General features: G+C 38.1%; 1 protein-coding gene across 1 annotated transcript; it reads left to right on the top strand.

Moving 5' to 3' along the window:
- The first annotated feature begins 506 nt into the window (after window positions 1–506).
- On the top strand, window positions 507–12457 carry DAZAP2 (DAZ associated protein 2). The gene is made up of 4 exons (XM_075199313.1): window positions 507–631; window positions 6130–6251; window positions 9154–9393; window positions 11106–12457. The coding sequence occupies exons 1-4, from the start codon at window positions 619–621 to the stop codon at window positions 11232–11234; spliced, it is 504 nt and encodes a 167-aa protein (XP_075055414.1). The 5' UTR covers window positions 507–618; the 3' UTR covers window positions 11235–12457.
- Window positions 12458–17014: the final 4557 nt, after the last annotated feature.

Genomic DNA, 17014 nt, shown 5'->3' with positions numbered 1-17014 from the left:
TCTGTTCAGGAGAGGGGGTAGATTGTGGCATAGTCCCTACGAACTGACACATATTTTATGGCTATACTCAGATGGTTTGTTGCCGATTAGCAGGTCGTGACCCAGTTTGAATGCTTGTAAAAATAAAGACCAACAGCTGTGGTTCATTATGATAAACTCTTCAACAGTACTCGTTGTATTTTTCTATTGACGCAATATGAATATCTCCAACGCTCATATTTGTAAATAACAATGTACATGGAAGCACACGTGACAATCTGATCGTTTCTAATTCAATCTTAATCAGAACGTAAACTAATAATTTATTCTTATAATGATTCAACGGGAAACCAATACATTTTCATCTTAATTACTTCATGGTGAAGACATAGTTACATAACCCAGTAGATGTGAGTACGGAACAATGATGCTGATAAGATAGGGGAGGTGTAAATGTCGCAGTTAAAGGGGGGGAGAGCTATAAATAGAAAGTGAAAGTGCAGGCAGGGGGCGCTGTTCCTCACCTCTATATCTGCTCCCGTACGGCGACAACACAATAAGGAAGTGGAAGGAACCGGAAGTGAGGTCATAACCAAGAACAACACGGAAAAATACAGACACATCAGCGGCACCGGCGACATGAATAATAAAGGTGGGTACGGGGCTGGCACGGCGCCGGGCACCGGTGTGGGCGGTGTGAGAGCGGGATTACAGCTGTAGTGTCGGGGGATCGGGAGTCAGGGGGCTGTAATGTGAGAGGAGGGGGATGACCGTGGGATATGGGCAGCTCTGGTGTCAGCAGGTTGCTGAGGGCCCAGATTAATAACTGGCTGTGCCGCAGGCGCTGGTGTCTGAGGGGCCCAACCCAGCAGCAGGCACCACCAGGCCTCGTTAGTAGGCCGCTATCTGGGGCATGGGCTCTACAATGTTGGGGGTGAGGATTAGGCTGCCTTCCTACAAATCTATTTTAGGTCGTCTGTGGATTCAGTTCTCAGACCCCGTCACCTGTTTGTGGCTCGTTAACTGAAATAGAATGGGCTTTCTTGTATCCATCTGATGGATGCACATATATTTTATATATTTAAATCTGTTATGCTTTTATTTTTTAATTTCTATTTTTATCTCCAATGTTCGGTTTGTTTTTTTTTAAATCGGGAAACCCATGTGGCATTATGCTTTGGCCCTTAAAATTAATATACAGTTAAATTGTTGTAGGGTCCCATTCCCACTGACTTTTTAATCTATCTAAATCAAAACTCCTAATATCAACAAAATAGAAATTCTGAGCTAATGTTTTCCAGTTGGGAAAGAAAAAAACCCATTCAGGAAAATCTGAGACATTTAAAAATACCAATACTAGTTATGTGTATTCCTTCCTACAGTGGCCATGATCCTGGTACTTGACCCAAGGGTTGAGCAACAAAATAATTGTTCAATTTGGTGATGTGGTTGGATCACTTCTTGATTCAGTGCAGGCTATTGGTGCAATTGTACACAGGACAATAGTGGACATCTTCTGACTGTGTTATAATAATTATCCCATTGATTTTGATAAGATTGTTGTTGGGTATTGTAAAATAGTTTTATAGCCACATATGTTGCAATATTGAGCCAGTTACTGATATTGCATGCAATATTGAAACATGTGGTTTGTGAACTACCAGCCAGAATTGGCTGAGGCTCTATGGTATTACAATTACTCCTATAGCTATTGACTGGTTTAATAATTATGTTAATGATGTTACCAGCACCCCTTTAAGCTCTTTTAGTATCCTTTGCTGTATCCCATTTGGTCCCATTTATTTACTTTCAGTTTTGAGAGCTCTGTTGGGACCTTTTGTCTAAATGTACTTGTATCTACCCCATTTCCCTATCTTGCTGTAGAGAACACTGAGCAAAACTAATTATTAGGATGATTTGCTATTATGGGCCTGGCCAACCTGTGGCTCTCCAGGTGTTGTGAAGCTACAAGCCCCAGCATACCAGTAGATATCAGCTGATAACTTGTCAGGTCATAATGGACTCATAGTTTCACAACACCTGGAGAGCCGTAGGCTGGCCAGGCCTATGCTGTTGTCTCAAGATTTTCACTTTGTCTTTAGTCTTATCTTGAAAATAACCCAAAATTTAGACAGTATCTAAACTGAAAGTTGTTATCTGGAGTTGTTTACAGATCCATATTCCTATAGATCTCTATATTTTATGTATGAGTGCCCCACGTATATAGTACTTACAATCTAAAGGAACATCTGATTAGGGTCAATTAAATCAGGACTGTCTGGAAATCTAGTTTGGGGATGTCTGCAGTCTGCCATAAAGTGTAGTTGTTGACTAGATGTCCCAATCTATTCAATTTGGATACCCACATGTGGTTAAATTTTATGTAGATTCAGTAACCAAACACCCAGAATAAGTGAACAGTCCTTGCTACGTATGTTCACCTTAACCGTTTGTTCCTTTGCTTTGAGTCATACATTGCCATAAGCTACTTCTAGATTATATAATACTTGTATTTAGTTATTTATCTAATATCTATTGAAACAGGAGTTGTTTACTTAATAAAATATATGCTCCATCAATCTTTATGAAATTTTGAATAACCAGGCTCTATGGGTTTTCATAGCTCTGTTACCTCAAAATCTGAATGTATTCATTTTATATTAAATATACATTTTACAATGTATAGACTGCCATGTCTCACTAATTTCTTAAATGTATTTAAACTTGGGCTAAAGACCTACTTATCTCCCATTTTACTGTTTTACTCTAGTCAAGTTTACCAGTTCTTAAGAACATGATAATGGAAACTGGTCATCAGGGTATGTAGAAATCAACTAGGAAGAACAAAATATAATGATTTATTTTTTAAAGAGATTTTGCAAGTGGCTCTTTATTTTAAAGAGAATGGATGATTTGTGTAGTTAAGCTGCGTTGCTTCTTTAACCCTTTTGGTACAATCGGAGATATATAATTTTATAAAGACTACTAATTGTTGTATAAGAGACCCATTATTTGAACTTAAAGAAGCCCCCACATGTGGGGTATTTTTTTCTTTTTGTATTTTTATTCCCATACTTCGTAATCAAAGTATTAGCGAGTATTGTGACTTGTTTTTGTGCTATCTTACAGCTGTGGTTTGTACAATAATAAAATGTGTAAGAAACAAAGTGATGAGAGAGAATATTAATAGGGCTGGACAAATCCCAGGAGCCAGGTAGCTAACGCTCCTAACATTTGCTAGTTCTTTCTATTGCAGTCTGCGGATGCACATCTTCCCTATCGCCTTAAAATATCCTGCTGAATTCTGTATAATTTTATCCATCCCCCAATTAAAATAATATCTATACTACATATCTTCTGGGAACATGTTGTCAAGGTTTTATTGGACTGTGACTTATAAGTTAGGCAGAAAAAATATCAAATGCTCGCTTAGCACGTATGTATTTTTTTTTTTTTTAGAGATGAGCCACAAGTTGGATGCAACATAACAGTCTTGTGCTAGATGGAACTTAATTTGTCTGAGGACGTTGTTTCATATCTTACTGTTTAGTAGCTGGGAAAACAATTTTTAATCATATCTGCTGAAACTAAAGTTTGTTTTTTTTTGTGTGTTTTAACATTGTTCCAGTGACAGAAAAGTAATGGGCCAGGAGTCAATACTGCTCCTGGCCTAGTGTTAACATTGGTCCCCCTGATGTGGTTTAATGTGATCTTTGTCATGTGAGGATTTACACATTTTTTTAGTAATTTTTTTTTTTTTTTTTAGTAAGCTGTATTTCAGGGTTATTGGTGTTCTAGTGCCAGATCCAGACTGTTTTTGTGACCGCAGATTACTGATGTGTGCCTGCCAATTGTAGCGATCAGGGAATGGATGTGAGAGCCCAGGGAATGGATGTGAGAGCCCAGGGAGCATATTTACTAAACTGCGGGTTTGAAAAAGTGGAGAGGTTACCTACAGCAACCAATCAGATTCTAGTTATTTAGTACATTCTACAAAATGACAGCTAGAATCTGGTTGTTATAGGCAACATCTCCACCTTTTCAAACCTGCAGTTTAGTAAATATTACCCCCAGGCTTCTATGGTTAACTTGCAAGTAGAAAGTTATATTTAAATAACATATCTTATATTTAGTGCAAAACTAATAATTGCAAATCATTATAACGAATTGTCAACTTGTACAGATACTCCTTTTAGGAAGGACAGAGTTTTATTCCAATAATAGTGTACAAATTAAATGTTAACATCTTTAATGACTTTGGGCTACTTTTAGACAGAGGCGTTAAACTATCTAGTTAATACACTATCTGGTATGTTTACAGGTGAATCAGCTAATTTGTTATATCAGAATCCAGGAATTACCTTCAAATGTTCTCTAGACTCAAGAATTCTTTTACCCTGTGATTTAAAGCTTTCTCACTGGCTTGTGCCTTGCACTCACAATGTGCATGTCCTCAGTTAACACAGGCAGAAGAAAGAGGGCAGTGTGCCAGTGAACCATATGCCACAGTCAGCCATTTCCTGTCCTCGCAGATCTACACATATAGTGTGTTCGAGGTTAGAATTGAGTGCTCATAACTGCTGATATAGCAGGATGCTGCTGTGTTATGTCATACTGCAGAAGCATCTTACTGCTGGCTTCCTTGGCAGCATATGGATTATACATTGAAAAATGAGGCAACTATATTCCAATGCATGCTTCATTTCTGTCCCATGGCAGAATTTATTAAAACGTTTTTCTTTTGCCCTTCCCCCACCCAAAAAATGTTTTTGTGCTGTGTTGCTAACGTGAGATATGGATTCCATGCTGCTTGCAGCTGTGCCAAGCAGCACATACCCCTTTAGGGATTTACAAGAAGAGATGTCTATAGAAGATAGCTGTTCAAGTTTCTGTACACAATGCAAGCTCCCTACAACTTTCTATCATTAATATGCTATACAGGTGCCATAGTTGGATCGACATGATGCAAATATCTGTGAAAAATTACTTAACACAGCTAAAATCCTAGTTTACTTGTAGTTGGTCACCAGCTTGCCTCTAATATCTTGGATGAATGCTAGATTAGCCGACATTCAGTGGTGGTGTGCTTAGTACTCTGGTTTAGCATACAATACTTTCAAAAGGTCCCTGTCTTCACTGCCTTTCTTCAGGACAGGCCTCTCTTGGGCCAACAGTGGAGAAGATAATCAAGGATGCTACTGGTGGGAAGAGTTCCTTTCACTACAATGGAACCAAGCAGCTTAATTTCTGTTGTGAGAGCTCTATTCTGGGTGCAAAACAGTCACATGATTCCTTAAGTACAGCCAAAAAAGGAGCCCTTCTGCATTTTTAAATGAGAACACTGCAAGGTTGGTGACTGTCTTTGACTACTGGCAAGGACCCTGGTGTTTGACTATTAGATACTTACTGTTGTCAACTGGGAATTTCGGATATCATTTTCCTAGCTCCCTCAAAAGTGTTCTCTCCTCTCTTGGTTTCCCAGGACCTGGAAAGTAGAAATGCTTTTCACTTGACTGTTCAAGGGATGTTAGATGCTGCGAACATCTGCCTTTTACCAAATCAGTGACTTGAGAGACTGGAAATGGAGCATAACATTACATTGGGCTATTATGCTCCATCAATACAGTATCTGCAAAGTATTTACTGTTGCATTAATAAACAGAATGGTGCAACTGAAGCTATGGAAGACAGTAATAGGAACCACAGAACATCAGTTTAACTCTCGCAGTTATGCGTAAACTTATTACTTAACTGCTTCCCGGTCTCCGTGAATCTTGAATCTGCGCGTTGTTTCCAGCTATGCTGCTGAATAAATTCTTCTAATTAAATGCAACCTCACCCACTTTGAATATTTTGGAAATGATGTTTGTAGCTGCGTATCATAAGCTGTGTTTAATGTGAATTGTGTATTTGCTTCCATTTGTAGTCTAGATTTCATTGGGTATTTGAAATGTTGGGAGGTATTATCAAAACTGCGAACTAGCTTGAACACAATGTAAGATACTTGAAGTGGGTAATCTAAAATAGTTCTGTAATTGGAGCCTTAACTTTAAACTCTGTAACTGGGAGCAGAGAGAATATTTGGTTGGTTTATAGGATCCGTTTGTCATCCATGTAATGATATTGTCATTGTCTCTCCTTCCACTATAGGACAGTACCCTACACCCCCAGCCTATCCAACCCAGCATCCCAATCCACAGTCTGTCTACCCACAAGCCATGCATCTGCAACAAGCACCTGCTTATACAGATGCTCCTCCTGCTTATTCTGAGGTAAAGTATGACACACTGTGCCACATAATCTGGGATGGACATGCAGTTTTGAATTAATAACCATGGGGTTTTTATACTGGAAAAAAAAATAAGATTTGTTTTTTTTTCCTTTGTTGGCGAAATATTTTTTTTTTTTAGAAACCTACTACATTCTTTAGAACTACTCTGCCCCTTTTAATGATACTATGGGTATGCAGATTAGTGGTACATGCAAAAGACAACAAAGATTGGAGAATTGCAGTTAGTACTTTGAGATAAGGGTGCAACATATTGCCATTCAAGATCATACAATGCCCCCTTCCTCTTCAGGGGCTAAATGTTTTTTTGTTTTTATATAGTGTTCAAGTAAGAGCAGTTATACATTTGCCTTAAGTGGACATGTCAGCATTCACACAAACGAGGATTGCACTAAAGGTGGTGTCACATTGATTTTTTTATACCTCAAATACATTTCCAACACTGCATAACATTCTAAAAATATTTCTTATTGGACAAAATCCTGGTCACAGTAGCTTAGAGACTTCAAAATTGCCAGTGCAAAATGCTACTCTTATTGACCCAATGTAAAAGCAGCTGTTCATGTTGCAAAAATTTCAAACAATGTGATTTGCCTTTAAGGACCACTGAACCCCACAATTGATATGTTGAGCAATGAAAGCAAAATACTTCTTTTTTTTTTTTTTTTTTTTTTTTTTTTTAACAGAGCTTCCGTATAAAATCCCTTAAATACTGAATTATTCCCACTCCATTAGACATCTTTAGGACTATGTCCTAATGGGATGTGATATGGTCAAAATGTGCTGCCCTTTGAATCTCTTGCTTTGTCACTGTGTATGAAGTAAACTCTTATAATGCTACAGACTGCAAAGCAAGGCTTCTAGGTTGTCGGTCACTATCTTTTATGTTGGAAAACACCTTCCTCTTAACATGGCAATGTGCTGCAATACAGTGAGAGGGATGAAGAGTTTTATTAAACATTCCAGTTAGCTAATGTGTGTTCATCTCCTTAATACATAGGATTTGATATGTATTATACTATGCCGCCTTTACTTCTCTATTCAGGTACCATTCATCTTCAAGTGACTTACATGCTGCTTACTGCAAAATACTTTTACTTTACTTTTTGATGTTTTATATTTTTAGCTGTCTTGTGTGTATTCAGGAAGAATAGTAGTTGTTGTGGGATATGACAACTCTGCTTTTGCACTCTGCATTGGAATAGCTACTCAAAACATGTTTGAATCATAACCCAGACTCTCCATATAAATACATGGCTGGAAGGCACACAAAGTTAGAAAGACAAAGTATATTATATTTTTTAAGACAAGTTGCAAGTAGTCAATGTTGCAAAGCAAAATAATACGCTGTGTGGATATATGTGTGAATATTATATATTCATACAGAAAAAAAACAGAAGCGCCAAACGGTGTGATACAGTAAACAATAAATTGAAAAATAATTCCATGTAAGTAGCTGCGTACCAAAAACAAGTGTGTGTGTGTGTGTGAGCTTATCTGATAGGTATTGACAGGATCCCAGTTCTTCCTCGATAGTTCATCAGCAGACTATCACTTCAATGGCATACTAAAACTCAAACATAATGGGATGCCATAGTGTAGTGTCACTTAACTTAATAAAATATTTATATATATATATATATATATAGTAAATAAAGCCAATTAATGGCTGTACATTCAATAGTAAAAACAGCTTACCTGGGAACGATATTTCTCAAGCAGATGACCCCAGGAATCGGCTCTCTGGCCAGGAAAGCAGTCTCCACATCAGGCTGATGATCCCTTAACGTGTTTTGACGAATGACTCCCAGGTATAGGGGTTTACATCTAGCAAGATCATCTGGAACTCGCTCAGCCTGATGTGGAGAGGCTAAGTGTGTATGTAATTATATAATATATAATTTTATACACATTCTAGGAGAAAAGGGAAGCAAAGCACCTAATATTGTAGTATTTCTGGAACTGTAGCCAAAAATGAGGTTATAGTATATATGCGTACCGGTTATATTCTTAATTAGGTGTTTTAAAGGTGTGGTCCTCACAAACTGCACCCAGATACTGTTGAAGGCTCCACACCATATATAAGAAACATAGATTGTGGCTTTATAGAACAGAGGTGCTCAACTACTGTCAAGTACCACCAACAGGTCATGTTTTCAGGATTTCCGTCTGTAGAGACAGGTGGGATAAATACTGATTCAGTCAAATAGAAAATAGATTAACTCCATTGTGCATGATTAAAAAATCCTGAAAAACATGACCTGTTGGTGGTACATGAGAACTAGTATTCTGCTTTAGAATATTCTGTTAGCTTGTTGATATGACTGGCTTGCCCCTGAATACACTATTTTATCCACTCCTGATTTATACAACAATTAAGATCCATTTAACTCCTTTTTAAATAGGTTGTATTTAATAGATTCCTCATAATGAATTCTATAGGGAATTAGAATATGTTTGAGACTGGCAGTTTAATAAAGGAAAATAGGATGTATGGGGCAGGGTGTTCTTGGTTACAGGACTATCTATCCACATACATAGTATGACCTTTTACTTAGATGTGTACCAGTGACCCATGGCAGACAAATGGTGGTGTTTTTACTATATAACTTGTATCTGATTATTTTTAACAAGCTCCCTTATTGTTTGTCGGTGTTTGACCAATATGCTAATTGTTTTTAGCTAGACAAAATGGAATATAGTGATAGTAACATCATATTCTTGCGTGCTTTGTTGGGATGAGGGGGGAGGAAAAAGCACCTTTTCCATTAATTGTCTAAAGGTTCTTTACTATGAAAATGTGTTCTATGATTTGAATAAGGGTAAAACATGTCTGGATAAGAATTCCATGTCTCATCAATTGTTTTTTTTGACCTTTCCTTCAGCTTTACCGCCAAGGGTATGTGCACCAATCTGCTGCCAATATGGCTGCACTCTCTGCAGCCTACCCTGGAACCTCCATGTACTTGCCAATGGCTCAGACAATGCCAGTAGGACCCATGGGTTCCTCTGTTCCCATGTACTACCCCATTGGACCCGTGTACCCCCCTGGCTCCACTGTCCTTGTTGAAGGAGCTTATGATGCGGGTGCAAGGTTTGGCGCTGGTAGTTCTGCAGCTGTGCCAGTAAGTATTGTTTATAAAGTATTTGTTAAATAGAGTTGGGAACGACCAAATGATCAGCTTTTTGAACCTCCCGCATTATTTATTTATATAGCACCACCATATTATGTAGTGCTGTAATCATTCACATCACTCCCTGCCCCATTGGAGCTTACAGTCCAAGTTCTCTACTTCACAAGTACATGCACACACAATTAACCTACCAGTATGATTTGGGACTGTGGGAGGAGTTTGAACGTGGGAAGAATGTATAAAATTCACACAAATAGGACCCTGGTAAGAATTAAATCCATGGCCCCAGCACTGTGAGGCAACAATACTTACTACTGTGCCACAGTGATGCTCCGCATTCAAACGTTAATGCCAAATAGAATATATGTGAACTTTTCTGTATCTGTTTTATATCAAGCAATTTGTCATCTAAGGATCATGCATTCTCATGCTCATTAGAAAATTGCTATTGAAAGCGCCCTTATTATAGTGCTGGGATTTAGCGTTAGAAATTTCCCAATCATGCAATAATTAATGGCAACCTCTTTTTTTTTTTTTTTTTATATTTAAAGACCTTATAGACTTTCATGTAAACACAAGTTATTTAAGCATGTGTCCCAAAAACCTAACTTTCAATTGAAACATAAAATTAATATGTATTCAGTTTAAAATAAAATAAAAAAACAAACTATTGAGTGTTTACATCCTCTCAATAACAAGCTGCAAATCTGCATATTTTAGATAATCATTAAAAAGGATGCTGATATGGGCCCAAAGCTGTTAGTAAGGCATACTAGTTATTTTCCATCAAACTTGCAATTGTATCACTGGCCCAGATACTGTTGACCTGTCTATAAATCCACCAATCTGTGAAGTTGGTTTATTAACCTTTTGGGTGCAAAATCTGCACTGAACCACAGCAACCAATCAGCAATTGGCTTTTATTGATCTAGTGCAATTTAGACAATGAAAGTGGCTGATTGCTATGACTTTGCACCTAAATACAATTGTAATCAATGGGCTCTAGAGTCTATAAACCTCTCGCTTGTTTATAATACAGTGCAGCCCACGTGACTGGTGGCTACATTTCTGAACATGCTGATATTTGTATAAAGAGCCTTATACTGTGTGGGCAACACGGTGGCTCAATGCTTAGGCACTTCTCCCACAGAGCACTGGGGTCATGAGTTCAATTCCCCACTAGGACCATATCTGTGTGGCATTTGTATGTTCTCCCCGTGTTTGAACACACTGGTATGTTAAATGGCTGCTGACTAAAAATTAACCCTAATTTGTGTGATGGGGAATTTAGACTGTAAGCTCCAATGGGACAAGGGCTGATGTGCATGGCAGATATTCTCTCTACAGTGCTGTGGAATATATTTCATTTCTATAAATAAATGATTCTACCAGAATAACCATATATTGTGGTTTTGACTACACTGAGATTGAGGGGTTTTTGTGTGTAATTTCACTTTAACCTGACTGTATATACTACTATAGTGCATTGTTCTCATCTTGCAAACCTAAGGCCCATTGACTTTGGCAATAAACAGACTTCCTCTATATTGGATGTGTGGACTAAGCTGCACCCTATCCAAGGCTGTTTATTTGTTTGTTTGCTTTTTGCGCCCCCCCCCCCCCTTCCCCTGCTTTGAAGGCAAATGCAACTTGTAGCAGTACTGTGTATACTGTTTCATGTGTTCTTTTCTTTCTCTTTCCAGCCACCACCTCCTGGCTGCCCTCCTAATGCAGCTCAGCTGGCTGCTATGCAAGGTGCCAATGTCTTGCTTACACAGAGAAAAGGCAACTTCTTCATGGGTGGCTCGGATGGCGGTTACACCATGTGGTGAAGGATTCGGAGGCATGGATGGGGGGCATAAAGCAAAAAAAAATTAAAAGGGGCTAACTATTTTGTACAAGGAATGACATCTCACCGCGTGAGCACTTCCCACAATGTTCTGCTTTAGAATATTAACCCAGGATTGATGTTTAGACACAGGTATAAGTGGGATGTCTGCTCGGTGCTTTCTTACTCCTGCTGTAGGAAAAGGAGGTCCTTTATAAAAAGGAAAAAAAAGTAAGCTTTGCATCCCTTTATACCACCTCCTACTTCCCACCCTACACATCCCTGCACCATTTTATTATACCTAAACAGGCTGATTGGATATTATGGGTAAGGGTACAAGAGAATAACATATTTGGAGGGAATAACTTGAAGTCTCAGCAGCTTGTTGACTTTTGTTTGATAGGAAAATATATGTTCTGCATAATCTTTAGAAAAGAGCATGTATATTTTTAAGTGAAGGTAAATAATGCCTATATGCAAACACATTAAGAGTTTCTTTAATACTGGTACATGTTTTACCATAAGTTCTACATGTCAGTCTTTTTTCCTCTTATAATCCTCAAACCCTGTGTTTTTTTTAGGATATTTAACCCCTACGATGCTGCAGGGGTTAAAGGTACTTGTAAACATTACGCAGTGGAGAGGTCTAACTTTTTTAAAGCCCTCTAATGCCACATTATTTAGAACATGTAAGAATGTTGTAGATAACTCACTGTCTGTAAATCTGCATTAAAAACAGATTTCCTTTGCAAACAGTGCAGTATTTCCTCCACAGAAGTGGTGTTTTGGTCAATAGGTGGACATACATCACCATATATTTCAGTGTACACTACAATCTTTAATGAAGTGGAGAAATGTTTTATCTTCAAGGGTATAACAAACATCATCAGCTGGTAGACATGTTGTCAGGACTTCCTAACAGTTGTCTTCACGTGGAAAAAATACGTTTTAATGTCCAGATGTGGTTATGTTATTCTCAAATGGAATGTTGATATGTCATTGTTTAAACCCAGAGGTACATTTCTGTACTAGTTGCCAAGGAGTAAACTGCCTTGTAAAATTGTTTGAGAGTCAAACCAAGAGTAACGTTGCATGTTCCATGTGTGAAGCATTGAAGGATGATCAATAAAAATTACAAAGAGGTGCCTTTTTTTTTCCTTTGTCAGAGTTTAAGTTTGAAAACCATTAATACATTATACTTACCGCTAATAAACATCTGTTTGATTAGTTGCCTTGTGTCAGCAAATTATTTAGCAAGTTGACGTTTGGCACTGCTGCACAAGGGCTATGGACCGGCGCTAGTATTTCCTGTCTGATGTATTGTCCAGTGAAAAGGATGCAATCTTTATGCAGCTGTACAAGAAGTTCTATAGAGACACGGATGCTATTCACACCTCTAGTAGGCTTGGGCAGTCTGGTAAGACACACTGGAACGTGTAGTTCCTCATCAGCCTTATAACCACAGGTTGCTTTAGGCTGCTAAAAAAAATGTTTGTTCCATGATGATCTGTCCTTTCACTATAGATTAATTCCCACCCCATTTGATGCATGTTCTTGGAACTTGGATTTGGAAACATGAAGAGTAATTACACTTTTATGTTGATGACTGGGTTATCTTTTGCATCACATTGGATGCTTGTAGAATAAAAAAAGCACATCTGCTCCAACAAGTTATATAGCTAATAATTTGAGATGGGGCATTATCATTAAAAAGATTATCACGATTATTTCTTTAATTGCAAGTTGGTGCCATTGTTTGGAAAATCAAACCTTATTTTATTAATTTGACATTTCAGTGTGTGCGGAAGTTATGGTGCGTGTAGAAGACTTGTGTATAGCCGTTAATCTTAACTTTTATTTCTTACTTATTTAGCCTGGGTCAGATTAACTAGGTTATAGATTAAAGACTGCAATTACATCATCTAATTGGTGACCTTAAAACAACAGTGAATGGCAATACATTGAGGCTGAGTAAAGTTAAAGATTGAGGCTACTGAAAGCTAGTACATCCATGTCATGTGAATTATGTCCACAAAGTTTACACCCTTCGAGTGTAAAATAAACTAAAATTTTCAGTCCTTGGCTAAAATCATCTTAATATATGCACCAAGAGTAAACAAACACACAATGTTGGTGTCCCTTTAAATGACCAACCTATGAAAGACCTTTCAGGGGTTCAGTTAGTGTTGTGTATGTGATTAGCCGCTTGGTAAAATCGCTTTATTGTTCTGCTGTTCCAAAGAGCATAGCTTTGGATTATATTTTCAGTTGCTCTAAAGCAATAGGCAATATCTGCAGTTCAACTGTTGGCAGACATTTAGGCCTAATTGATTAACAAAGCATTCAAGCATTCTTCAGCAAAGGCTGTACTGATCTTCAAGCAAGGCCTAGTCAATCCATACTGTGTGTGTTGATTATTACTATGACTGATGTGCTTAAGGGCATTTAACAGTCCATATCTTTAATACACTGTGGTGCACTTGTGGATTTTTATATATATATATATATATATATATATATATATATATATATATATATATATATATCTAAAAACAAATGTAGACTAAAAACTACTTTGAAGATTTGAATGAACTGATGAAGTTGAAATAAATGTCATATATGAAAATCTCCAAATAGTCTCCCTTGTCTTTTCCTATCATCTGAATTGACACTGTATTCTCCGTTAGTAGATGAATAACAAAGTTTAATTTATTGTATTTTGGTCTGGAGAACAGTAACTCGTTCCTGCAGACTCAAAAGTTACACTGCACCCCTTTATGGAATACACTTAACATTGCAGCAGTGTCTCTTGAGGTCTGCTTGAATGGTATTATTAATGTAAAAAAAACCAAACAATAAATTGCACCATCAATTGGCCAGCACCTGCCAACGGTATATTAATTATGGATCTCCTCGCCAGTGAATATATATTAAATTAGTTTAGACTGATCCACCTGTCAAGACTTGCCAATAGTGCCTTTTTTAGGGGCCAAAACACAAGTTAAAAAAAAAAAAAATATGGACATTTAAAAAACTGAGAAATTTATCTGGTCACCAAGAAAGCCGCAAATTTGTGTGAACATCCTTCACAGGACGGAGGCCTTGGAGTCTCTCATTTTCTTAAATACTACCAAGCCACTCATCTTGTCCAGTGTGTCCTTCATTTGCCTCCTGGCCACAGTACGGGTTGACATTGAAGCCACCCTCCAACACCTATTCTCCTGCCTCAGCCCTGTAACTTAAATCTTACCACCACCCTTCCATATGGCAAATCACACACACACACACGCGCACGCACACACACACGCGCACACACGTTCTCTGTTACATGCTGGTCTCATACTGTGAAATCATATGATCTGGCGCAAGAACCCCCCTCCCCAGGCACTCGCCCGTCTCAGAGCCTGTTCTGGATAAGGCGCAACATTAACTATCTTAAGGTCATAACCCTCTTTCACTTGTTTCCCACATTTGCTGACCTACAAACAATACGGTATCCCCTTGTCCTGATTTTTTTCAAAATGTACAGTTTTGCCACTTTTGTTATGACACCATCAGACTTTCTCTCTAGTGTCTCTGCTTTTTCTCTAGAGGTCTTATCGCCACCTTCTATCACCTTTTTTTGCTACATAAATGCCCTCCCAAGAAGCCTCGTGAACTCCAAATAGGAGGAGGACATGGGGGAGATGCTCATTCTGGAAGACTGGGTCAACATTTGCCTAAACAGAGGAAAAACCTTGATTTGTGTTAAAGTTACTGAAAATGCCAGGGAAAAAATATTGATGATACTTGGTCCCCCATAGACTTCATACTACCTACCCAGGTGTCTCCCCATTATGTTGGTGCTTGTGTGCTCAGATGGGTACCCTGTCCCACATCTGGTGGCACTGTCCAAAATGCATCTCCTTCTGGGCCTCTGTTCATCACTTCATCTTCAATATTACTCAAGTCTCTCTTACTGCTTCTCTGTCCTACTTCTTGCTGTCTTCTCTTGCCAGATGTTCCCAAACACACTCAAAAGCTCATCACATATACTTAATACAAGCTGACATTTTACTGCAATATTTTTGAAGGACCAAGAACCTCCTCATCCATCATCAATCGCATCAGACAGGTCTATCACATGGCATACATTACAAATATCTTACGCAATACTCCAGCCCCTTCACCCAGGTCTAAAGCTCCTGGACTGCTTACCATGGTTTGCACCAACCCTTGGCGTTTGACCATTTACATAGTAGATACTCCGTTCATAACTCTCATTTCCACCAATGTACCATATAGTGAACAGTGACTTCTCACACTTTCCTCCCTCATTTACTCTCCTCCAAATTGCGGTATTGGTCGTGCATAACGTTGTTTATTTTTTTTTTTTATGCAACACGTCTATCTTTTCTACTGCTTGCTCCTCCAAGTGTAACCTTTTTCATGTATACCTGGCTCATTCATTTTATAATTCATGTTGTACTTGCCTTTGTAAAAATCAATAAAAATGTTTATATATATATAAAAAAAAAAATAGGACTGTAACAGAGGATTCTCAACTAACCACAAATATCCATCGTTTGAGGATTTTGCCTTTGGGAACAAGTCATATTGATATAATTAAATAGTTCAGTTTACCCATGTGTGAGATTAAGGAAATCTTCAAAACAGGAACTAATTGAGGTCTGGTGTTAGTACCTTTTCCATGGTAAGAGTGGCTCTTAACCTTCCACCTAATTTGCTATTGTTGATACTTGTGGTAAATTAATGCATGGTAAAACAAAACCCAAAACTTCTCTACTCCTTAAGTAATGCAGCCCAGGCAACTGCAATAGCAAAGTAAGTGGGAAGTTAAGGTGCAGCATCTTGGGAAGTGTTGGAGTCCTTTTAGAGAGTCTGTAAGAGTTGAAAGCTTGGTTAAATGTAGAATGTTTTACAGAAGCTTCTGACTTCAGAAGGATGAGTGCAATAAAGAGGGCCCTACTAAAAATATATTTTTAAATGTGTATTGTGTAGCATTTATGTATTGGCAAAAATATAACACTTTTAGGAGTCTGTTTTCAGTAGCTATAGGTGAAAGTTAAGCTCTATTAGTGGATCAGCTGTCAGCAGATTATATTAGTGTTTTTGTTTGGGCATTCAAAATTTGTCAAAACAAAAATTGCTTCAATCAAGCTCCACAGTATAGTTTGTTTTATGATATCCTCCAGCTGCAGATATCAATTCACAACCATCTATTAACATCAGCAGATTCCAACCCGGGGGTCGCATTTTATCAGGCATAAGAATGTTCGTTTTCTAAGCTGTATAATTGACAGCCAAGACTGATTTAATTGTAGTTCAGCGCTCTGATCTGAAAGTATGTATGTGTCACGTCATGATGTCTTTCTCTGCCCCCCATATGGCCACATCACCATAATACAAATCAATAACGTAATGCTAATTTCTATAAAAGAAGGTGGAGCTTCTCATATAGGGCTACAAAGGAAGAAGATTGGCCAGAGTTTGGGGTGCATATTTTGTAACAATTCCAGGGAATCTACAGACTATTTACCCTAGCCAAGAAAGTGGATAAAGATGACTTAAGTTTATTACTACTGAAACATCAACAATATTATAGCATTTCTTAGCAAGGGTTAACTTAATCACACTACAGCCGTTGTATCATCACATACAGGTATAATATTAGTTCCCTTGTAGCCAACCCTGAGATATCTGCATCAGGCTTTATCTAGGTTGCCAAGGCTTCTTTCCAATTAATTTTGGCATGGCAGTGGTCCCATTTCCCTCTGCTTTTGG

Source organism: Mixophyes fleayi, chromosome 2, assembly GCF_038048845.1.
Source record: "Mixophyes fleayi isolate aMixFle1 chromosome 2, aMixFle1.hap1, whole genome shotgun sequence".
NCBI lineage: Eukaryota > Metazoa > Chordata > Amphibia > Anura > Limnodynastidae > Mixophyes > Mixophyes fleayi.
This window is presented reverse-complemented; position numbering and strand designations above follow the sequence as displayed.